The sequence below is a fragment of the Lepus europaeus genome, chromosome X (genome assembly GCF_033115175.1).
Source record: "Lepus europaeus isolate LE1 chromosome X, mLepTim1.pri, whole genome shotgun sequence".
In the NCBI taxonomy this organism is placed as follows: domain Eukaryota; kingdom Metazoa; phylum Chordata; class Mammalia; order Lagomorpha; family Leporidae; genus Lepus; species Lepus europaeus.
In genome coordinates this window covers 89,889,984-89,914,014 of record NC_084850.1, presented here as the reverse complement: position 1 = coordinate 89,914,014, position 24,031 = coordinate 89,889,984, and the positions used below count along the sequence as shown (strand labels likewise).

Below are 24,031 nucleotides of genomic sequence, written 5' to 3'. Positions count from 1 at the left end.
GAATATATTCTTTCTTTGAACTGGTCTGTCTCATTACCAAGAGCTCCTGAAAAAAAAAATATCAAAGATGTCAGTCTAAATTATTTTTCTGATGAAGGCGATGCAAGTTATAGAAGAATAGATGTGTAATATACAGTTGAACCTGCACTGGATCTTTGGCCTGAATAGCCTGGTGAAGACAGTCTTCTAACCAAGAAGAGGAAAACAGCTCCCATGTTAATCCATGATTCTCACTCTCCAGATCATTAATGTGTGGTGAAAAGAATGGCTTGCTTGGATTCCTGTTTGATCTATTTCAAAAGTCTCTGCCTTTTAGCATTAAGTGCTGCAAAAACATGCAGAGTATCATATCAATTCTGTGGCCCTATTTCTCTGGGGAATAATCCTGGAAACTATTTTACTGGATGTTGATCCTTTTAATCACCCCAGCTCCCACCATTATCACACTAGTGTTATTTCAGCCCCCTCAACCAGCTGGTTGATAAATTCAACCCTGCAGGTGCTTTATACAATATTAATACAAGTGTTTTATGGAACATTTCTTTAGAAGTTCAAAAGTTCTCCATACCTCAACGTAATATAGGTTCTCACCATTTCTGATAGCTTACTTGAAATAAGACTCCAAAATTACCAGAAGACTCCCTTACCCACCACACTGAAATTTAGACTCAGTGATCACCCCTTCAAATCAACAGTTGCTACAGTAGATTGCTGATACTCACCCTAGGATATTAGATTGGCCCATGTTCCACTGCTGATGAAGGCATGGAAGAATCTGTTTTCTGCCAGTGTTGGTAACTAGAGGGACAACAGGTGTGATTTTGCAGGATTTGACCTGAAATCAACATAAGTGAATTAAAGCCTTTTAGAGATGAGTCCTTTTTACTCAGAACCCTTTTTGTTCTGGTGCTATCCATCCCCTCTCCATCCCCCTAAGCAAAATCCTAACTTTGATGGATCCAAAACATGCTTCTTTAGCTCCTGGTCAATGTCCCCACTTTGATTTGCAGAAAAAAAGTGCCTCTCACCTTATCTGGTTTTCTCCTGGGAAAACAATTGATGCCTTGGAAGCACACATGGGCACCCTCATGCAACTTACTTTAAATTATATTACAAGCTGAGTAATCATGGAATAGTTACTTAAATTCTTTGCGCCTTGGTTCTCTATCAGACCAATTGACATAACTAAACTTACAGGATTGTTGTATTCATTATTTCAGCATGTTAAAATCTAAGCACAATGTCTCTTCTCCAAACTTACTCTTCTTTTGCTCCTTCTTACTTAATTAATTTTGGGAAGCAGAATGTTAAAAAAAATCCCAGTGTGAGTAATCTTTTCAGATTTCTTTCCTAGACGAAAGGGACTAGGAAATTCTTGCTGTTATGTGCCACTACCAGCAAGTGTCTGGAGAAAATGTTCATGATATAGACTTCAATTAAATCTCTTGATCTTGTTCATTAACACAAAAATACTCAAATACATATCTGTATCCTTTTAAAAGGAAAGACTAAAGTCAAGGATTTAGTCAATCAACAAGTGTGCATTACACACCATACTCCTCACCTGGTACAGTTATAGGAACGAGGAGAAGGTAAAGCCAGTAATACATTCCTTGGAGAGGAGCATTGAGGGAAAAAAGTGATTGTATGGTTATGCGTGGTTATGTTGACTCATAGAGAAAAATGTTTATAGCAAGAAAAAACATTTAAAATGTATTTATCACTATGCATCTCATATTTCATTGAAAAACCTGGTTTACAAGCATTGGATTAGTATCAGATGAGGTAGGGTGCATTCAGAGTGATATGGCCGTAGACAAGGGATTGATATCTAGAAAGGAGAAGAAGCTGTTCATAAATCCACAGTGATAAAGTAGCACCATCTAGTTCTCAAGCCTGTAGTATTGCCATTGTCCCACACTGGTTCCAAAGAATAGAGTAGGTCACAATATCTTGAGAAATCTAAGGAAGAATTTTTATACCTTTCACTTCCATTCAAGTTCTGGCTTTAGCGATTATGTCTTCTATTGTAGAGTATGTATGTCCCATTTATACATTGCTATAGTTTGAAAATATGTTGTGAATTGTAAATTTTCCAATTTAGCCCCTTTAACACATTACTTTCTTCATATGGCTGAGTTAGACTGTGCTTTATACATGAGAGCTATCTGATGGCTCTTCTAAGAAAATGATCTTAGATTCTGACCCTGTTCAGTCCATCAGTTGTACTCAACTCTCGTCTAGTTATACTCAACTTTCCATGTAAATATTCCTATGGTAATTTTAGACTCATCTGGGAACATTTTTTCCTGAGGTGAGTCCTTCTTTTCTTTTCTTAAATGAAATACTATTTGTAGCAAAACTGATACACACAGGGATATTTGTTTGTCTTTTGTGGTTATTGTTCTTGTACTGCTTTCTTTCTAGCTCACATCTTCTATCATTCTTTCCCTTTGCTCCTCCTTTGCATGACCCTGCTTGCAAAGATGTGTGAGGCTGTTGGTGGGCATGTAGAAGGTTGGAATGTGTCAGGAAGAGATAAGTTATAGATGGGACAGTGGAGTGACACTGACTTATGTTCTCTCTGCACTTTTTTCCCTCATTTCTAGCCAGAACTATTTTCTTGTAAGCTGTCATTTCTTCTTTTGCCTCATGTCGCTTTCACCTCAGCCAAACATCTCTGCTTTATGTAGTCAATTTCATTTCAAAATTAAATGTACCACAGCACAGCTTCCTGCTGGGTTTCTTATGGCAGAGAGAAAGATGGTAAAAAGAATCAAGGAAATGGTGAGAACTGATAGACTCTGTATGGAAACATGCCAGTTATCCACAATGCTTTCTTTAATGGTGCAGGAAGGAATGACAGGCAGGCTGGGTGAGATCTCACTCTGCCCAGCAATGAAGTCAGCACTGTTTTATTTTGCAGTGCGAGTTAAGGAGGGACAGGAGGTAGACATTTTGTTTTCAATTTAAATACAAAGCGTCGGTGGAAGGTTTACAAAGAATTAAAAAGGTGAGGAAACATACATATGACACAAAGAAATGATATTCAGCAGCTTGGCATTAGATGCCAAAATGAATGCTGCTGACAACCTTGGAAACCTCTAGAAACTCTGAGAAGAGTACAGTTCATGTAAGCTCAGGTGGGAGCAATGCCTTTCTAAAGGGGAGGAAGTTTCAGCTAGGCCCTAAAGGAAAATATATCTTTGGAAAGGCTGGGTAAGGGTTGGTAAGGGTCTAGTGCAAGGGAGAGAAGCATGATGTCAATAGAGTTAAAGGCTATACCAATCGATCATTGAAATATGTAAGGTGGCTGCAGACTGATGGGCAATACTGGCAGTGGTCCAGCTAGCTTTTGGTAATGGTGATAATCATTACTTCTATCACCCATAATCACCACAATTTATTGAATATGTTGTACAAAGAACTGCGCAAGAGTCTTATGTAAGCTTTTTCTTTTTTTCACTTTAATTTCACCAGTTTGATGTGTGTCACTCTCTCCATTTCAAACATGAGAAAAATGAGGATCAGAGAGGTGACAAGTACTTTTCAAGGTCACGTAGGTTAGAAAAAAGTCAGTGCTAGGACTGAAGTGGCAATCTATTTTAGCCAATCCAGATGGCAAATTCTCCTGATGTCACCCTACCGCTGAAGACAAAGATGCAGGAAGATTGGTCGTTGGTTCAAGGAATCTTGAGTAGTCCCTGAAAAACCTGAGATGCTGCCCTGAAGGAGTTTCTGCTTCCAATATCTGGTTTGTTTTCTCATATAGATCAGTGCAGGGACACGTGGCACAGCAATACTTTGGAGCCACTGTTTCCTTTGCATACAACATCCCAGGAGTTCTCTAGGCACACTTTACTGTCTCTACCCACTCAAAAAGCAAAGTGAGTACGTGATAATAAACATTCAGGCCTGAGCCCTTTGCAGTTAATTGGCTGAATCATTCTTCCCTTGTAGTCTGCCTCTGTCTCACTTATTTTTTTCAGTATATGATGGAAAAAAAAAAATCAAACTCGAGACTTCTGAGCCAGCACAATGGACACAGTTGAGGTCTGCTGAACTTGAAAAAAGATTTTATTGTAATGACACTTGAATTACTGTTGAACTTGGATACCTGTGAATTTGATGATGAGAATGATAATTTTCTCTTGCTTCTAACTCAGCATTATCACCCTCCTTGTTCCTAACTTGGCCCACTGCTCAGGGCGGCTAGTTCCCCCCTCATCCCTCTTCTCTGTTCCTTTGTCCCTTTGTCTCTTTGTTCCCCCGTCCCCCATTTCCTCCCTCCATACCTCCCTATCCTCCTTCCTGCCTGCCTGCCTTCTTCCCATTGTTTCTGGCTTCTATCTACCTCTTCAAACTCACCTAGCCAAGTTCTTTCCCTTTTCAGCATTTAGGCATACACTGTTCCTTATGTGATCAAATATGACAATACAATTTGTTTAAACTAAGAGAGTTTTGAGAGTGAAAGGGAGTGCTACAATAACTATTTTGGGGAATCAAATATAAACAGGAGCTGTTTTAAGCAAATCAGAAAATATGATCATCCCATTTATGTCTGAATTTCTCTTTTATCACCAGATCATTGCACAGCATGGTCCTTATCCTCTTTCAGGCTTAGGTATTACTTCCTCATGTCCGCTCTAAATAAGTATCATACTTCTCCCAACCATTATTCTTTTTCTTACAGTTGGAAGTCAATTTATTTTTTAACCTAGAAACATTTTATTAAGGTATACAAACTTCATGCACTTCATAAATAGAAATTTAGGAATGAAGTGATTCTTCCCACCCTACCCTCTCTCACAGCCTTCTTCTTCCTTGCTCTCCTATTCTCATTTTTATTTTTTACTAAGATTTATTTTTAATTAACTTTATACACATAAGATTAACCCTACACTTAGTAAAGAGTTCAACAAAATGTATGAAAAAAAAAAAAAAAACTATTCCTCAACTGTTGAGACACGGGCTGTTTCAAGTCAATGCAACGCACAGTGTCTATTTCACTCCTGTAGATTAATTTTAAGTACTCTATTACCTATTACAGATTGGGGAGAACATATGGCATTTGTATTTTTGGGTCTGACTCGTTACACTAAGTATATTGGTTTCCAGTAGCATCCATTTTGTTGCAAATGACAAGATTTCATTTTTATTGCTATGTAGTATTCCATGGTGTAGATATACCATAATTTCTTTATCCAATCTTTAGTTGATGGACATCTGTGTTGATTCTATATCTTAGCTATTATGAATTAAGCTGCAATTAACATGGGGGTACAGATCATTCTTTCAGGTGCTGATTTCATTTCCCTTGGGTAAATTCCCAAGAATGGGATGGCTGGGTCATATGATAGGTCTATATTCAGATTTCTGAAGTATCTCCATACTGTCTTCCACAGTGGCCGCACCAGTTTACATTCCCACCAATAGTGGATTACTCACCCATTATTCTGTATAATGCTGTTATTTTTATCTGCTTCTTACAACCTATGGAAATTTTTATTTACATATATATGTATATATATGTATGCATATATATATATGGTTAATGTTTTAATGTTTTTCTTTATCACTGAATTGCATATTCCAAGGTCTTGTCTGCTTGTTTATAAATGTACACCTAGTGTCTAGCATAATTTCAGGCACTTGGTATGGCTACAGAAATGTACTGCATATTTCCCCATACAAATAATGAGATGATAGCAGTGTGGGTGTTTTAATCATAAAGAAATGTTAAATGTTTGAAGAGATACAGGGGTTTACCCTGATTTAGCATTACACAGTCTATATATGTATCAAAATATCACATGGTACTGTATACATATGTACAATTTTATGTAACTTATTAAAAATTTTTGTCCATATGTTTTTATGCTTGTAAAAATTTTATTAGATCATGAAAAATGCACTTTATATTTGAAAACTATACAATTATTGCAAAATGTTTTTGCTCAGCAAATAAACCTACCTTTCATTCCAAGAAAAAAAAAGAATTAACATTCCTTGAGTCCTGTATTAATGTGATTTTCATTACTTTAACAAAATACTTTGTTTTTCAATACTTTAACAAAGTACTTTAATCATCATAACTTTATAAAGAGATTTAGTTTGATTCACAATTTTAGAAGGTGAAAGTCTAAGCAGCATGATGCAGGCTCTTGAAAATCTCCCTCTCCCACCAGCAGCAGCAGCAACACAAGATAGTGGAGTGTATATGTGTGTGTGTATATATATATATATATGCATATATATACACACATATATATATGCATACACATATATATGCATATATATATATATTTCTGGACTCTTTCTCTCTCTCTCTTTCCCTTCCTTCCCATCTTTATAGAGCTATAAGTGTTAAATCATAGGATCACCACCTTCATGACCAAAAGGTCCCCCTCTAAACACCATAGTCAGATTGTTTGCACCCATATGTCATTAACATATGACTTTAGTGTTTAATGTCTGGTATGAGTTTGAGGGAACAAATCATACCCAAATTGAAGCAAGTACCTACTAAATACTTGACCCCGTTCTATGAAATTTTACATTTATTGACTCACTTAATCCTTAAAACAATCCTGTAAGAAAGGTAGTATTAGTAGCCCCATTTAACAGGTGAGAAGACCAAGGCACAGTAAAAATTGCCCCAGGTTGTCCTGCTAGGAGAAGAAAGAAAAAAAGTATTCAAATTCACACGATATGACTTAATTGCCTATGCTCTGAACCACTACCCTCTAGATATTTGGGTGGTAAATGTAAGAATAGATGATTATATGGATGTTAAATGAATGGATTGAAGCATTAAACTTTTTCTGAGCATTTAAGCACAATACCAGTTACTGATACAGCAAAGGGAACAGGATGAAGTTACTGATACAGTAGTTCTTCATGATCCTAAAGATTTGCTGAAATTGGGTAACTATGCCTGTTTTGGATCTGGTTGAAATAAAAACTCCAAGCAATGATTGACTAACTAGCAAGAACATGAAAGATTGAATATGGATTTTGTAATCAGGCAATCTGACTCTTATTAATCAATTGTATAACATAGAACAAGAGGAAATAACACAATGTATTTTCAATTAACTTTATCTATATAAGATGAACTCAATACTAAGTAAAGAGTTCAACAAATAGTATAAAAACAAACACTATTCCTCAACAGTCGAGATATAAAATCTACCTCACATAATTCTTTTTTTTTTTATGACAGGCAGAGTGGACAGTGAGAGAGAGAGACAGAGAGAAAGGTCTTCCTTTGCTGTTGGTTCACCCTCCAATGGCCGCCGCGGCCGGCGCACTGCGCTGATCCGAAGGCAGGAGCCAGGTGCTTCTCCTGGTCTCCCATGGGGTGCAGGGCCCAAGCACTTGGGCCATCCTCCACTGCACTCCCCAGAGAGCTGGCCTGGAAGAGGGGCAATCGGGACAGAATCCGGCGCCCCAACCCGGACTAGAACCCGGTATGCCGGCACTGCAAGGCAGAGGATTAGCCTGTTGAGCCACGGCACCGGCCTACCTCACATAATTCTTATGATGATTAAGTGAGGGAAAACATGCAAAGGGACAGGAATATATGATTGCTCATTTTTTCACACATATATAAAAACAGGTAAACTTGACTTCCTGACCTTATGTCCCAGAATGAGACCACAATTAAGGAACTGACAAATTTGAGAGCTAACATCCATAGCTATAATAAACCTAGATGTCAAGATGATCTCAGTATATTTTTTTATTTTTGACAGGCAGAGTGGACAGTGAGAGAGAGAGAGACAGAGAGAAAGGTCTTCCTTTTGCCGTTGGTTCACCCTCCAATGGCCACCGCGGCCGGCGCGCTGCGGCCGGTGCACCACACTGATCCGAAGGCAGGAGCCAGGTGCTTCTCCTGGTCTCCCATGTGGGTGCAGGGCCCAAGCACTTGGGCCATCCTCCACTGCACTTCCAGGCCACAGCAGAGAGCTGGACTGGAAGAGGGGCAACTGGGACAGAATCCGGCGTCCCGACCCGGACTAGAACCCGGTGTGCCGGCGCCATAAGGCAGAGGATTAGCCTGTTGAGCCATGGCGCCGGCCCATGATCTCAGTATATTAAGAGATAAACCCATATAATAAAGGCCTTGAATGTATAGTGTAGCTTATACAGATATAAATTCTTGGATGTAAGGGATAGAGTTTGCATAACGCTCTACATCAACGTTCAGAGATAAATTGAGTCATGAAAATACTGAAATTCAGAGAGAGGGGAAGTGACTGTTCTATACCATGAACAAAACTCAGTCATTTATGCCCTAAATCTCAGGTGGCTTTTTTAAAGATTTATTTATATATTTGCAAGGCAGAATTACAGAAAGGCAGAGAGAGAGAAAGAGAGAGAGAGAGAGAGAGAGAGATCTTCCATCTGCTGGTTCACTCCCCAGATGGCTGCAAGCACCAGAGTTGTGCTGATCCAAAGCCAGGAACCAGGAGCTTCTTCTGGGTCTCCTATGCAGGTGCAGGGGCCCAAGCATTTAGGCCATCTTCCACTGCTTTCCCAGGCCACAACAGAGAGCTGAATTGGAAGTGGAGCAGCTGGGACTCGTACTGGCGCCCATATGGGATGCCAGCAAGGAAGACAGTGGCTTTACCTGCTCTGCCACAATGCCGCTCCCTCGGGTGTTTTAAAAAAATCAACTGTGGCTGTATGGATTCCTTAAGGCTTTCAATAGATTCTACCAGACTCTACCTCGTTTTTCTTGTCATAAAATCGGGACTCATTTTTTTTGTCTTATTTCACATGGTAATTACAAGGCTCAAAATAAAAATAGGGAAATGAATTTGAAAGTGTTTTCTAAATTTTTTGTTAATTAATTCATTTAAGGAATACAAATTTAATAAGTACAACTTTAGGAATATAGTTATTCTTCCCACCATACCCACCCTCTTAGCCACACTCCCACCCCTCCTCCTCCTCCTCCTCCCCATCCCCTTCCCAGTCCATTCTCCAGTAAGATTTATTTTCAATTAACTTTATACACAGAAGACCAACTCTATACTAAGTAACAATTTCAACAATTTGCACACACACACACACAAAAAACTGAGAACTAGTTTTATAGTTAACTCTTGTAATACAACTCATTGAGGACAGAGGTCCTGCATGGGGAGTTAGTGCCCAGTGATTTGTAAGTACTATGCAAATGCCTGTTCTTTCGTAAGGGTTTAACTTTATCAAGTGAAGTTGGCTTGGGGAAATTGAAGCCAAAGGAAGGCAGCAGCATTGGTCCTGAGTTATATAACCCATTAGTGACTAAGCTAAAACTGGATCTCTGCATGCTTCTAAATCACTATGCTGCTGTCCACCACACCTCTAACATATGTCCAATAAATGCTTTTCACCTCCACTTTACTTTTCTTATCTGTGCCATCACCTCACCTCTGGATTAAAATAATAACCTTCTTTGAGCTTCCACTATTGTTCTTATAATCCATTTTTTTATATTTAAGACTGCTGTATCCTGCAAAAGTATAAGTTAAATTATGTCTTTTACTCACAAAAAATCCGCTTTGAGTCAAATTCATACGGACCCTGACAACTTTGCCATATTCAATATTTCATAACAGTTCTTTTTTTGCTTTTTCTACTCTGGAAATATCTGCCTTTTTTTGTAGGACCTCTCAGTAGTAGAGATGCCCACTTGCTCGAGAGGACGCCCAAAAATCCAGACTCCAAACCAGTTGATGCAAAAGCATGAGGTATTTATTGAACGTTTGCGCAAACGGGCCCCCACCTCAGGCAGTGAGGAGCCCTGAGCGGCAGTTTCACACAGGTTATATAGGCAACGAATTAGCATATTCCTAATGCGCATGCATAGGATTGGTCAGTTCAGAGAGACCATTAGCATATGGGATGCAGTGGCAACACGGGATTGGCTGGTTCGGAGGGACAATTAGCATATGGGATGCAGTGGCAACACGGGATTGGCTGGTTCGGAGGGACAATTAGCATATCGGAGAGTGCTGAGGGAGAGTGCTGAGGAGAGTGCTGAGGAGAGTGCTGAGGGAGAGTGCTGAGGAGAGTGCTGAGGGGGAGTGCTGAGGAGAGTGCTGAGGGGGAGTGCTGAGGAGAGTGCTGAGGGGAGTGCTGAGGAGAGTGCTGAGGAGAGTGGCAGCTCTGCTCTGGGCATGCCTAGAGGTTCTCTGAAGGGGATTGACTTTTCCTTCCCAGAGAACGTCCTGCCCGCTGGACTCTGGGGAACATCTAACCTCTTAAGAAGCCCCTGATATTTGCCCAGGCCTAGTTTCTTGTCCCTCTCCCCCATAAGGGTCCTTCATTCCCTCCTTTTCTTTTTGCAAAGATTTTAATCCTAAAATCTATTGGACCGGCCTGGGGAGAGCCTGCCTCACTGGAGGGAGGGAACTCTGTTCTTGCTGGACTGGGTTGGGTTCCACGTTAACAATTGTGGAGCATGGGGATTGGAAAAACAATGGGGAAAGGCCAGGAACATCATAAATATTAAACAGTTTTTGAAAGTCTTAGCTTGAGTGGGTTCTGAGTGCGCTGGAGCTTCCATTTGGCTGGTCTGTCCGGATCCTCGGGGCCCTGGGGAGGTGGTGCTCGCTTCACGTGTGAGGCGTGGACCCAAGCAGCGATTCCGTCGACCTTGAGAGCGGTGGGAGTTGTCAACAGCACAGTGAAGGGGCCTTTCCACCGGGGCTCTAGAGTCTTAGATTGGTGCCTTCGGACATACACAGCATCACCGATTTGGAAAGGATGTGGAATGGTTGTCGTCTTGGGTTGGTAGGCTGCTGCAAGAGGTTTCCAGACCTGGTTCTGGATGATCTGGAGTGCTCTCAACCGGGCCTGTAACTTAGGGGCATCGGCAACAGAGTCACTGGCAAGGTCAAGCAAGCCTGCTACTGGTGGGGGCCCTCCATAAAGGATTTCGTATGGTGTCAGCCCGCAATGAGAGGGCGTGTTTCGGACCCGGAACAACACCATAGGGAGGAGTTGGACCCAGTCTTTAACACCAGTCTCCAACGCTAATTTGGTCAAGGTCTCTTTAATTGTTCTGTTCATTCTTTCTACCTGTCCTGAACTTTGGGGTCTATAGGCACAGTGCAATTTCCAATTTATGCCTAATGCTTTGGCCACCAACTGACTTACCTGGGAGACAAACGCTGGGCCATTGTCGGACCCGATTACCTTAGGCAAGCCGAACCGGGGGAAGATCTCCTCTATGATCTTCTTGACGACCACCTGGGCGGTTTCCCGTTTTGTGGGGAATGCCTCAGTCCATCCGGAGAAGGTGTCTACAAAAACTAGAAGATACTTATTCCCATAACTGCCCGGCCTTATCTCAGTGAAATCGACCTCCCAGTTGATTCCTGGTCGGTCTCCTCTTACCCTAGCTCCCTCCGGGAGCTTGAGGTGTCTGGCATTTACCTTGGCACACGGAACACAGGATTCAGTCACCTGCTGGACTAAAGAGTCAAGTCCGGGGATGTAATAAGACTGCCTATCTTCCTGTAAGGCTGCTTTTAGCTTTTTGTGTCCCAAATGAGTCCATTGATGGAGGCTGGTAATTATTTCTTTAGCCAATTGGTGTGGCAGGACTATTTTCTCTCCGAGCCTCCAAACCCTTATTTGTTCATCATACTCTGCACCGAGCCGCTGGATCGTATCTAAGTCTTGGTCCGAATAGAGGAAAGGTGGTTCCCTCGATACTTGGGTGGGCTCAATTGTCTTTAACGGGAGCACCTGTTGGCTCAGGGCTGCCGCCCTAGCGGCCTCGTCTGCCATCCTGTTTCCCCTTGCTACGGGGTCGTCTCCTCGTTGGTGCCCGGGGCAATGAATTATACTCAACATTTTGGGCAGGAACAGGGCCTGTAGAAGATCTAGGATTTCCTGCTTATTTTTAATGTCCTTGCCTGCTGAGGTTAAGAGGCCCCTTCGCCGGTATATCTCCCCATGTACATGGGCAGTGGCGAAAGCATACCGACTGTCTGTGTAAATGTTGACCTTTTTGTCTTGTGCCAGTTTTAAAGCTTGAGTTAAGGCTATGAGCTCGGCTTTTTGAGCAGAAGTTCCAGGCTTTAAGGCACTTGACCAGATAACAGTTTTTCCATCCACCACCGCTGCCCCAGCCCTCCGCTCACCGTTCTGTAGAAAGCTGCTCCCATCCGTGAACCAGGTCATTTCGGCATCCGGCAGAGGCTGGTCGGTTAGGTCTTTTCGGGTGCCGTGGGCCTCAGCCAGGATTTGATGACAGTTATGGATTACCTGGGCCTGGGGCCCCAGTTCCGGGAGCAGGGTGGCCGGGTTTAAAGAGGTGGCAGTCCCAAACCGGACCCGCTCTGAGTTTAATAACATAGTCTGGTAATGAGTTATCCGAGCATTTGAGAGCCACCGATCTGGTGGCTGGCGGATAACTGTCTCCACAGCATGAGGTGCCACTATGGTGAGAGGTTGGCCTAGAGTCAATTTATCCGAGTCTTTCACCAGAACTGCCACGGCCGCTATCATGCGGAGGCACGGAGGCCAGCCGGCCGCTACATTGTCTAGTTTTTTTGAAAAGTATGCCACCGGCTTTTTCCAGGGTCCAAGCATTTGTGTTAGCACTCCCTTCGCCACTCCCTTATTCTCATCCACGTATAATGTGAAGGGCTTGGTCATATTAGGGAGGCTCAGGGCTGGGGCTGACAATAGGGCCTTTTTTATGTTGTCAAACGCCCGCTGTTGCTCTTCTCTCCATTGAAAGGGAGCATTGGACTTCGTGAGGGGGTACAATGGGGCTGCCAGCTCCGCAAACCCAGGAATCCAAAGGCGGCAGAATCCCGCACTCCCGAGGAATTCCCGCATCTTTCTGGCATCGGTGGGGGGTGGAATTAGAGCAACCACCCTTTTTCGGCTCTCTGTCAGCCACCGTTGCCCTCCTTCTAGGAGGTAGCCTAGGTAGGCCACCTGTTTCTGACATATTTGGGCCTTTTTCGCGGAGGCTCGATAGCCCAATTCCCCCAGTCTCTGTAGCAGGGCCCCAGTACCTTTTAGGCAGTCCTGCTCAGTTTCAGCGGCAAGGAGGAGGTCGTCCACATATTGCAGGAGGACCAGGTCCGGATGGTTAACTCGGAAGTCGGCCAAATCTAGGTGCAGAGCTTCGTCAAACAAGGTAGGCGAGTTTTTAAATCCTTGGGGCAACCTTGTCCAGGTGAGTTGTCCTGAAAACCCGGTCTCTGGGTCTTTCCACTCAAAAGCAAAGATGGATTGGCTCTGAGGGCTCAGTCTTAAACAAAAGAATGCATCTTTTAGATCTAACACAGTGTACCATACGTGGGTCGGAGGCAAGGTACTTAGCAGATTGTAGGGGTTGGGCACTGTGGGATGCATATCCTCCGTTCTCCTATTAACCTCCCGCAAGTCCTGTACCGGGCGGTAGTCACCCGTACCAGGCTTCTTTACTGGTAGTAGGGGGGTGTTCCAAGGTGAACGACAAGGTTTTAAAATGCCTAGGTGTAACAGTCTCTGGATATGTGGCCGGATACCTTCCTTAGCTTCCTTGCCCATCGGATATTGACGAACTGACACGGGAATGGCCGTGGGCTTCAGATCTATGATCAAGGGAGGCCGGTTGACGGCCAGCCCTATTCCCGCAGTCTCTGCCCAGGCCTGAGGAAAATCTGCGAGCCACTTGGGATCCAGGGGAGCCATGGTGGACGAGGGCCTCTCGAATAATCGATGTTCGTCCTCCAAGCGTAGTGTTAACACCTGGAGGGGCCGCCCTCCTGAGTCTGTGATGGTAGCTCCTTTCTCATGGAAGTGAATTTGGGCTCCTACCTTCGAGAGTAGGTCCCTGCCCAGGAGGGGGTAGGGGCAGTCTGGCACTAGTAAGAACGAGTGTGTCACAAGTCCTGTACTTAACTGGACCTCTCGATTGGTTGTCCAGCGATATAACTTCCCTCCAGTTGCCCCCTGAACCCAGGAAGTCTTGGAGCTTAAAGGCCCTTTTTCTGAAGTCAGTACCGAGTGCTGGGCTCCCGTGTCAATCAGGAAGGTTACCGGTCTGCCCCCCACTTCAAGGGTTATCCTGGGCTCAGGGGGGGGCTCCTGGCCCTGACTCACCTAGTCGTCTTCTTCCAGGGACAGGATTGGAACTGGTCTCTTCTTTGGTCCCTGTGTTTTCTTCGGGCAGTCTTTGACCCAGTGTCCTCTTTCTTTACAATAGGCACATTGATCTCTTTCCACCCGAGGCTTTCGTTTGTCTCCCAAGTCCCTATTCTGTCCTGGTCTACTCCTTTCTGTATCCTGCACTACGGTGGCCAAAATTCTACTAAGCTCTCGATTACGTCTTTTGTCTCTTTTGTCTTCCCTTTCCTCCTGCTCCTTGCGGATCCTTTCCTCCTTCTCCTCTCGGGTCTCCCTTTTGTTGTAAATCTTTTCTGCCTCCTTCATTAAATCTTGTATAGTATACCCCTGAAGCCCCTCTAGCCGCTGCAATTTATTGCGGATGTCCGGCGCTGACTGTCCTATAAAGGACATGATTACATCTCCCTGCCGGTCCTCTGCCAGGGGGTCAAACGGGGTGTACTTACGGTAGGCTTCCATTAATCTTTCTAGGAAGCCTGCCGGCGTTTCCTCAGCCCCCTGTACTACTGCACGTACCTTGGCCAAATTGGTGGGGCGCTTTCCAGCCCCTCTGAGACCCGCAAGGAGAATCTGGCGGTAAAGACGAAGTCGCTCCCTACCAGCAACGGTGGTGTAGTCCCAATCAGGACGGGTTGAGGGAAACGCCTCCTCGATTTCGTTTGGCAGTAGGGTCGGTCGGCCATCTGCTCCAGGGACGTTTTTCCGTGCCTCAAGGTAGACACGCTGCTTTTCCTCAGTAGTGAGGAGGGTCTGCAGAAGCTGCTGACAATCATCCCAGGTGGGCTGATGAGTCAATAAAATTGACTCGATCAGCCCAGTCAGAGCCTGGGGGTCCTGAGAGAAAGAGGGGTTATGGGTTTTCCAATTGTAAAGATCGGAAGCAGAAAATGGCCAGTACTGCATCTGGCCAGCCACCGAGCGAAGAGGAAAAGCCTGCGAAGTCCAGACGCTTCCCGAGCCCCCTGCCTGCCCCCGACGGAGGCGCAGGCGGCTGGAGGGCGGGGAAGGCGCTGAGACTTCTTCCCCTGCCCAGGAGGAATCAGGGGATGGTGCAGAAGGTTGCACATTCCGCTCTGGTTGTTGTGGGGGTTCCTGCGGGGGAGCAGGCTGGCCGGGAAGATAGGGTGGGGGAGAGTCAAAGAGCAGAAAGTCCTGATCAGCCGGAAGAACCGGTGGCTTGTCAGGTTTTGGATCTCGAATCTCCTTCAGAGGGTATAGGGAGGAGGTTGGCACAACCGAGATAGGAGGAGGGGGTATCGGGGTACGTATGGGCTCCGTCGGGAAGGAGAAGGGTTCTATCCAGGGAGGGGGGTTACGTGAAAGATCCTCCCACGTGGTAATGTAGGGCACCTGATCAGGGTGTCCATCGGATCCTGGCTGAAAGACTCGTTCCTTAATCTGTAAAATAATATCGAGGTTAAAAGTGCCGTTCCTTGGCCAGCCGACCTCGAAGGCCGGCCACTCTGAGGAACAGAATTTTGCCCATTGTTTCCTTTTAACCTCCAATGAGAGGTGGCGCGCGCGTTCTCGAACGTCCTTCCAGTGATCTAGAGTGAGACTTAAAGGGGTGGTTATTTGTTGACCCATGCGTACAAGGATTTCAGCCCAAACAAAAAGAACAGCCAATGCACAGACATATACAGTAAGCAAGACAAAACACATGGCTAGGACAAATCGAACGCTATTGCGCTATTTTTGGGAGCGGCTGCCTGACCAGCCCTCCCCGGGAAGGAGGGAGACTTGGTCTCCGACCCACCTCCAGACCACCCCGGTGCGTCTTCCGGGGGAACAGACCGAGGGTTTCCCCTCTCATCCCGGAGCGTCCTCCGGGGAACGGGCCAGGGGTTGCTGGGCACGCCTGCCTCCCCCACTGGTCCCACAGAGTCAGGTCAGATACTGGCCAGTCAGAATACTTCAGTCAGAATCCAGTCAGAATACTCAAGACAAAAAACAACAGACAGAAAACACTTAATTATACCTCCAACTGGTCCTGCAGAGAATGGGTCTGAGGGCGACCTCAAGCCCCACGTTGGGCGCCAAATGTAGGACCTCTCAGTAGTAGAGATGCCCACTTGCTCGAGAGGACGCCCAAAAATCCAGACTCCAAACCAGTTGATGCAAAAGCATGAGGTATTTATTGAACGTTTGCGCAAACGGGCCCCCACCTCAGGCAGTGAGGAGCCCTGAGCGGCAGTTTCACACAGGTTATATAGGCAACGAATTAGCATATTCCTAATGCGCATGCATAGGATTGGTCAGTTCAGAGAGACCATTAGCATATGGGATGCAGTGGCAACACGGGATTGGCTGGTTCGGAGGGACAATTAGCATATGGGATGCAGTGGCAACACGGGATTGGCTGGTTCGGAGGGACAATTAGCATATCGGAGAGTGCTGAGGGAGAGTGCTGAGGAGAGTGCTGAGGAGAGTGCTGAGGGAGAGTGCTGAGGAGAGTGCTGAGGGGGAGTGCTGAGGAGAGTGCTGAGGGGGAGTGCTGAGGAGAGTGCTGAGGGGAGTGCTGAGGAGAGTGCTGAGGAGAGTGGCAGCTCTGCTCTGGGCATGCCTAGAGGTTCTCTGAAGGGGATTGACTTTTCCTTCCCAGAGAACGTCCTGCCCGCTGGACTCTGGGGAACATCTAACCTCTTAAGAAGCCCCTGATATTTGCCCAGGCCTAGTTTCTTGTCCCTCTCCCCCATAAGGGTCCTTCATTTTATATTACTCAAATTTATGAAGTTGACTCCTACCTCAAGGTTTTTGTACTTTCTTTTCTCTCTACCTAAATTGTTTCCTTGGTATATTCACTCATTGTAAATGCTTTCTCATCAATTGAATTTCATCTGTGATGATACTTCATCAGAAAAGACTTCCTAGATCACCCATCCTATCTTGCATAGCCTTTCTTCATTTTGATGGTCCTTCAAAAAGTTTATGGAGAAATGGAATTAAAAGACAAGATCACTTGGACTGGCATTGTGGTGTAGTGGGTAAAACTGCCACCTGTGATGCTGACATCCCATATGGATGCCTGTTTGGATCCTGGCTACTTCCTAAAATTATATTGCTTTCAATTTATTATCAGTTGACCTTCTCTAGACTATAAAACCCACACAAATAGATAACTTACCTGTCTACATCTTCATGTTCTAGCACGATGTCTGGTGAAGAGTAGATGCTCAATTAGTATTTGTTGAATAATAGATGAATGGTCGCCTCCATAAATGCGGCTTTCATGTTTCTATGTGGTCGCATTGGGTATCAATAGAAAGCTTATCATGTTGCTGGGGAAGCAGACTAAAAATGTCCCAGGATGACTTCTTAGATAATGACTTCATCACTTAGGCTCAGCTGGTGTCCACTTCACACAATTTGTGAACAGACAGCTCCATCTAGGATGCTAAGTTTCTGTACATTCCGTAAAGGATGATGCTTGGTGGTTTCCATAGAAACTAGTACAACAAAAACAATCCTAAAGGTATATCAAGTGGGGGCAGTCACATCAGGCTCTGTATTTACAAGGACCCTTGCTGTGACAGAGGCTGGGGAACAGAAGCCATATAGACAATAACAGGTGAAAGGGGGAAAAAAAGGAAAGATTGATATGGGGAAAAACCAGTGTTGAGAGAAAGTGGATAGAGTTTTAACTTTAAGCTTAGCCATCCCTGGCTAGGTGTTTGGTGATAATTGGCTTAAATTCTCATAACCTCCCCAGTTTCCTCATCTATAAAGTGGAAGCTTATCTACTTAAAATGGTTCATCAGGAGTTACTGAATTACATACATATGAAAGTTCTCAGTATAGCATCTGGCACACAGAAGGTATTTAGTAAATGATGGTTATATTTCCATTTCTTATCTATATTTAAAAACAATGAGGTTGGCTGGCGCCGTGGCTCACTTGGCTATTCCTCCGCCTGCAGCGCTAGCACCCCGGGTTCTACACCCGGTTGGAGCACTGGATACTAGTTCCGGTTCCTCCTCTTCCAGTCCAGCTCTCTGCTGTGGCTCCGGAGGGCAGTGAAGGATGGCCCAAGTGCTTGGGTCCCTGCACCCACACAGGAAACTGGGAGGAAGACCCCGGCTCCTGGCTTCAGACTGGCGCAGCACCGGCTGTAGCGGTCATTTGGGGAGTGAACCAACAGAAGGAAGACCTTTCTCTCTGTCTCTTTCTCACTGTCTATAACTCTACCTGTCAAATAAAAATAAATAAATAAAATTAAAAGCAATGAGGCTGAAAACAGTGGAGTATCTGTTTAGAAAAGCTACCTTTTGCTTTGGTTCCTCTTAATATCTTTATTTATTTATTTATTAAAAATATCTATTGAATGTCTTTTTTCTAGTAGTAAATGATGGGGATAAATCTGCCAAAGATAGAATACAGGTATCTGCCATCACTATTCTGGTGGGAGTTTATAAACATAAGTAAGCAAATAAATGCATCTTATGAGTTTAAATAATTCTATGAGGAAAACAGAGAGGGTAGTTTTACAGCTTTATGTTTTCTTTAAAAAAATCCCATTTTTTTCCAAATATGTTTGCTTTTTTGTGGATAATGGATTATAGGGGGCGATAATGAAGCAGTAAGAACTACTAAGGTACTTTTTGAAAAAGATTTGTTTATTTATTTGAAAGGCAGAATTACAGAGAGACAAGGAGAGACAAAGAAGAAAATCTTTCATCTGCTGGCTCACTCCTGAGCAATGACAAGGGCTTGGTCAGGTGGAGGCCAGGAACCAGGAATTTCATGCCGGTTTCTCATGTGAGTGGCATGGGCCCAAGTACTTGGACCATCATCTGCTGCTTTCCCAGGCACATTATCAGGGAAATGGATTGGAAGTGGAGCAGTCCAGACTTGAACTGCCACTTACCTGACATGCCAGTGCCACGTGTGGCAACTTAACTTGCACCACAATGCTGGCCACCTTACTAGGACACATAAATGCAGTCTACTTGAGAGATGCTGACAGCTTACATTAGTGTAGTAGTGGAAAGAGAGAAAAGTAGACAAATTCAAGATACGGTTTGGAGGTATTGCCAACATAATTTGCTACTGGTTTTGGAATGTAGGGAGGGAGAGAGAAATAAATAGTGATATTGAGTTTTCAGGGTTGACCAGCTGATTAGTGGGGTGGATAATTTTCTGAAATTAAAAAGAATGGAGGAGAAGCAGGCTTGTGGCAGCAAAGAAACCAATAAATTATTCAAAACCATGTTAATTTAAAGTGTTTATTGAAAATCCAAATGTAGAGTTCAGTACATTGTTGGGCTTAGAAAAGATTAAAGCGAAGAGACCTGTATTGTGGCACAATGGATTAAGCTGCCACCTGCAACACCGGCATCCCTTATTGGAGCACTTATTGGAGACCTGGCTGTTCCACTTCTAATCTGTCTCACTGCTAACGTGTCTGGGAAAGCAGCAGAAGATGGCCCAAGTGTTTGGGCCCCTGCAACCCTCATGGGAGACACGGATGGTGTTCCAGGCTCCTGGCTTCAGCCTGGCCCAGCCTCAGCTATTGCAGCCATTTGGGAAATGAACCAACCAGTTAATGAGTGGATGTAAGATATTCTCTCTCTCTCTCTCTCTCTCTCTCTCTCTCTCTCTCTCTCTCTCTCCCCTCTCTCTCTTTCTCTCACTCTCTCTCGCTCCCTCCCTCTCTCTCTCTCACCTTCTCTGGAACTCTGCCTTTCAAATTAATAATTGAAAAAATTAAAGCCAGAGACATGAATTTGTGATTTATAAATATTTAGGCAGTTTAAAATCCACCCCTTAAAATGTATGATTTAGATGCTGCTGTTTCTTGGGGTTTCATTCTCTACTTTCTCTTTTCTTCAGAGGTTTCATTCATTGAATCATTACTCAAAATGTCAAAGTTATAAAGGGCTTTAGAGATTATCTATTCAATCCATTTTCCAATTGCAAGATTCAGAAAGGAAAAAAAAAAGAATTGTCCGAGATCACACAGCAAACCAGGGACAGAATAGGGCTTAGAAAATTGATTTCCTGACTTTTATATAATGTACTTTCCACTCTATTTTATTGTCACCCTTCCCACCAGTTGCAGTTAAATGCCACTGATAAGTGATATCTTCTTTGCCTTCCTCCATTCAGTGCCCCCCAGCTTTTGGATTTCTACATAACCTTGTCCAGACTCGAGCATACCATTTATTCCATCCTGCCTTCTACTCTATCCAGATAATTGTTTACAACTTTGATACTCAAAGTGTGGTTCCTAGAACAGCAGTTTCAGCATCTCCTGGAAGCTTGTTATGAATGCAAAATTTTAGCTTTCATCCAGAGATATTAGGTTAGAATCATTTTTTTAAAGATTTATTTATTTGAAAGACAGAGTTATAGAGAATAGAAAGACAGAAAGAGAAAGAGAGAGAGAGAGAGGGAGGGCTGGGCCAATCTGAAGCCAGGAGCCTGGAGCCTCTTTTGGGTCTCCCATGTGGGTGCAGGGGCCCAAACACTTGGGTCATATTCTACTTCTTTCCTAGGTGCATCAACAAGGATCTGGACTGAAAGTAAAGTAGCCAGGACTCGAATCGGAGTCCATATGGGATGCCTGCACCATAGGCGGTGGCTTTACCTGCTAAGCCACAGTGCCAGCCCCAGAATCATTTTTAAGATGATGTACAGATAATTTATACATATATTAAAGTTTGTAAAGATCTGAACAGGTCTTATCTGTCCATATATCCCTAGCACCCAACACAAGGACTATCACATATTAGATGCTCAGGGAAAAAGGTTTGCTGAATTGAAGTGAAATAAAATGAAGCAAATATCCTTTCTCCTTCCACATACCTTGATTTACCTATTGGACTTCCTTTTGCCTTTCATCTTCTCTGTCAATCAATTGTGGCCCAAATGATAACTTGGCTGGTTGTGGCCCCAGTACTTCAATCAAGGTAGGTGGCCAAGAGGACATTTCAGGAATGGAACAAGGTCAGTGCAAATAAGCTGCCAGAGTTATCAGTCTGATTGTAAAAGCCGGTTATCTAGCAAGGATGGTTTCAGCTACAAGCTGCAGAAAACTCACCCATATATAACTTAAGCAAGAGGCTCTTAATCCTGGATGCATATTAGAACCAACCAACTGAAGAATTTGAAAAAAAATAGAACCCAGTGAAAACCCTTGAAATCTACTCTCAGCAAATTTGCAGTATATAATTCAATATAATCAACTATGATCATCATGTTGTTCATTCGATTTCTGGAGTTCTTCATCCTTACTAACAAAAACTTTGTATCCTTTGACCAATATCTTCCTGCTTCCTTAATGTCTCAGTTCTGGGTAATCACCATTTTAATGCATGTTTATATGTATTTAGCATTTTAATGTGCCACATACTAGTGTACTTTTACCTTTGTAGGCTTAGTTTACATAGCATAATGTTGTCTAGAGAAATTGACATTAATTTGCTTGACTGTAGTAATTATTTCACCATGCATATGTAAAGGAAAATATCATGTTGTATACATTAAACATATACAATACAAAAAGAGAAATAATCGAATCTTGGGCAGTGGAATAACCTCATACTAAATCAGAATCTCTGGGGGTGTGGTTTAGATATTGGTATATTATTTTAAAGTTCCAAGGCACTTCTAATAAACAACCAAATAGAACAACTGCCTTGAAAATTCAGAATATATTGTTTCACATAACTGAAAAGATAGGACAGTTAATGAATTGATTAATTAATTGGCTCAAAAGTACCATCAAAGATTTGATTATTTCCTTCTTTTACTTTGATATTCTTTAGTATGAAAGTTTTCTTCATAAGAAGGCAAAAGAATATCCAGGCCACGTATTTCCACTCATCAATATCCAGAAGCATTAACAGGACCTGTTTCTCTCACACGTCTCCTTAAAAGGCAAAAATAAATTTTAAAAAATCAGAAACTCTAAATGGTGTGGGATCAGCTGTTACTCTAGCTGTTTTAAATCTTGCTCATGCTGATAGATTTCTGTTTCAAACATCAGCATTCTGCTAATAAAGAGCATTTTTATTGAAGTCAATAAAATTTTATTTAACGCTTTTGAACAGAGCTTATTCATGGACATAAAGACTCAGATTTTACTTAAACTACTTGCTGTTTATTATTTAAAATTGTATGTTGTTATTCTATGAGATAGGGATGGAATCCAGAAAGGAATGTAAAGGCACACAATTTATTCATCAGGGATTTTATAGTGTATACTATCAAAGCCAGATTATAAAAGCATTAAAATTTAGTTTCTTTTAAGATGCTTTAATTTCTCTTTAATTATGATATTATTTGTTTTCCTATCAATCATGAGGCCTCAAATGTTAGTGTCAGGTTAACAATGTTTAAAATGCTTTCTTTCCTAATTTAACTGTAATGAACATTCATTTCACATTTAGCCACCAAGTAAAAGTATTGTTAAGGTGTAGTGAAATTTTGTGTTGGAGCTTAATTTAAATATAAATAGCATTTCATCTTTTAAGTTAACTGATCATATATCTCTGTAAGTGGCAAGTATTTTATTGGAAAGTATCTTTAATTCCATCTTGTGTTTGTGATTTAAAAATATAACCCTATTGAGTCCTTTAGATAAGAATTGAATTTTTTCTTGAGAATTTCTTTATATTCAGTTTATTGTGTTTTTATGAAATACGCAATTATTAAGTTGTTTAATATCTACTGTGCCAAAGAGGTATATAGTAGTCTATGGTATTAAAATACCTTCTTGTAGTATTTTAGTATAGATGATGTATTTTGGGCATATTTGAATATATACCAAGAAACTTTAAAAATGCTTGTTTGCAGATCATGATTACACCTTGAGTTATTTTTTTTCCTAATTTCAGATGTTTTTGAGTGGGATGTATTTTGGTAGACAGCATATTGTAATAGTGTGTGAATTTGTACACAATTGCATAATTGTGTATAAATTGTTTATAAATTTCATGTTTTGCCTTTTCGTCAGTATTGTAATACATTTATAGTGCTGGTGTTTATGGAGAGGTAAACAGTGTATTATTGCAAATGCTTAATTATTCGGATGTAATAAATTTGTGTAAAACGTTAAAAAAAAATCAGAAACTCTCCAGTACACTTTACATCTAAGTAGCCAGTTTTATAGTGTATGTCAATACCTAAACAAATCACTGACAAGAAAAATGAGAGTACTATGATTAGCTTAAATCAATCAAGGTTTATTCCCTAAGAAATATATGAACTAAAACTATTCAAAAGAAATCAGGATTCTTTTACCAATAAAGTGTGGGACTAGTTATTAAGTAGGCAGCCATCAGTATTTACCACATAGAATACAACAAAATCATTGCCACTGCAGTACATAGTTTCTTCATGCAGGCTGGAAAGAAGAAGATGCAGAACTTTGTGATGAAGGAGCGAGCACATCCAGTAGTTGGACAGTGATATCTCCCAGAAGAGCAGAAAGTTGATGTTGGAAGGGGACAGCTTAGGGTAGAGTTAAAAATCATATAATTTGGAGTGAGACAGATTTGGCTCAAAAAGAGCCCTTTTTAACTAGCTGTGAAACTATCATAAGTAATTTACCTCCTTTCAGTGTTCATTAATCAATATATATAAATAAGAGTTAAAGAGCACATACCCCCCAAAGCAGGTGGGATCATTTAATGAGATAATTGTGAGTAAAGGTACTTAGATTCATGCACAAAATAAATGTTCCAGAATTTGTTTTTTACTGTGGATGCTACTATACTGCCACTACTATTCTACAGACACCCTAACAATGTGAAGTGGAGGAGCAGAGTTCCAGACTACAAAAAACAGCAGATAAAATAAAGTGGATCTTAGGGTAGTACACAGATAATGACACAGAGACATGGTAAGTGGAATAGAATAGAAACCAGTTACCCAATAATATCAACAATAGTAAAAATAA

General features: G+C 42.5%; 1 protein-coding gene across 1 annotated transcript; it reads right to left on the bottom strand.

The window, feature by feature from the left end:
- Window positions 1–10,151: 10,151 nt before the first annotated feature.
- LOC133753552 (uncharacterized) lies at window positions 10,152–16,170 on the bottom strand. Its single transcript, XM_062184249.1, is given in 2 exon segments — window positions 10,152–15,027; window positions 15,097–16,170. Coding segments are annotated over 2 exon segments (5,220 nt in total). The 5' UTR covers window positions 15,793–16,170; the 3' UTR covers window positions 10,152–10,503.
- Window positions 16,171–24,031: the final 7,861 nt, after the last annotated feature.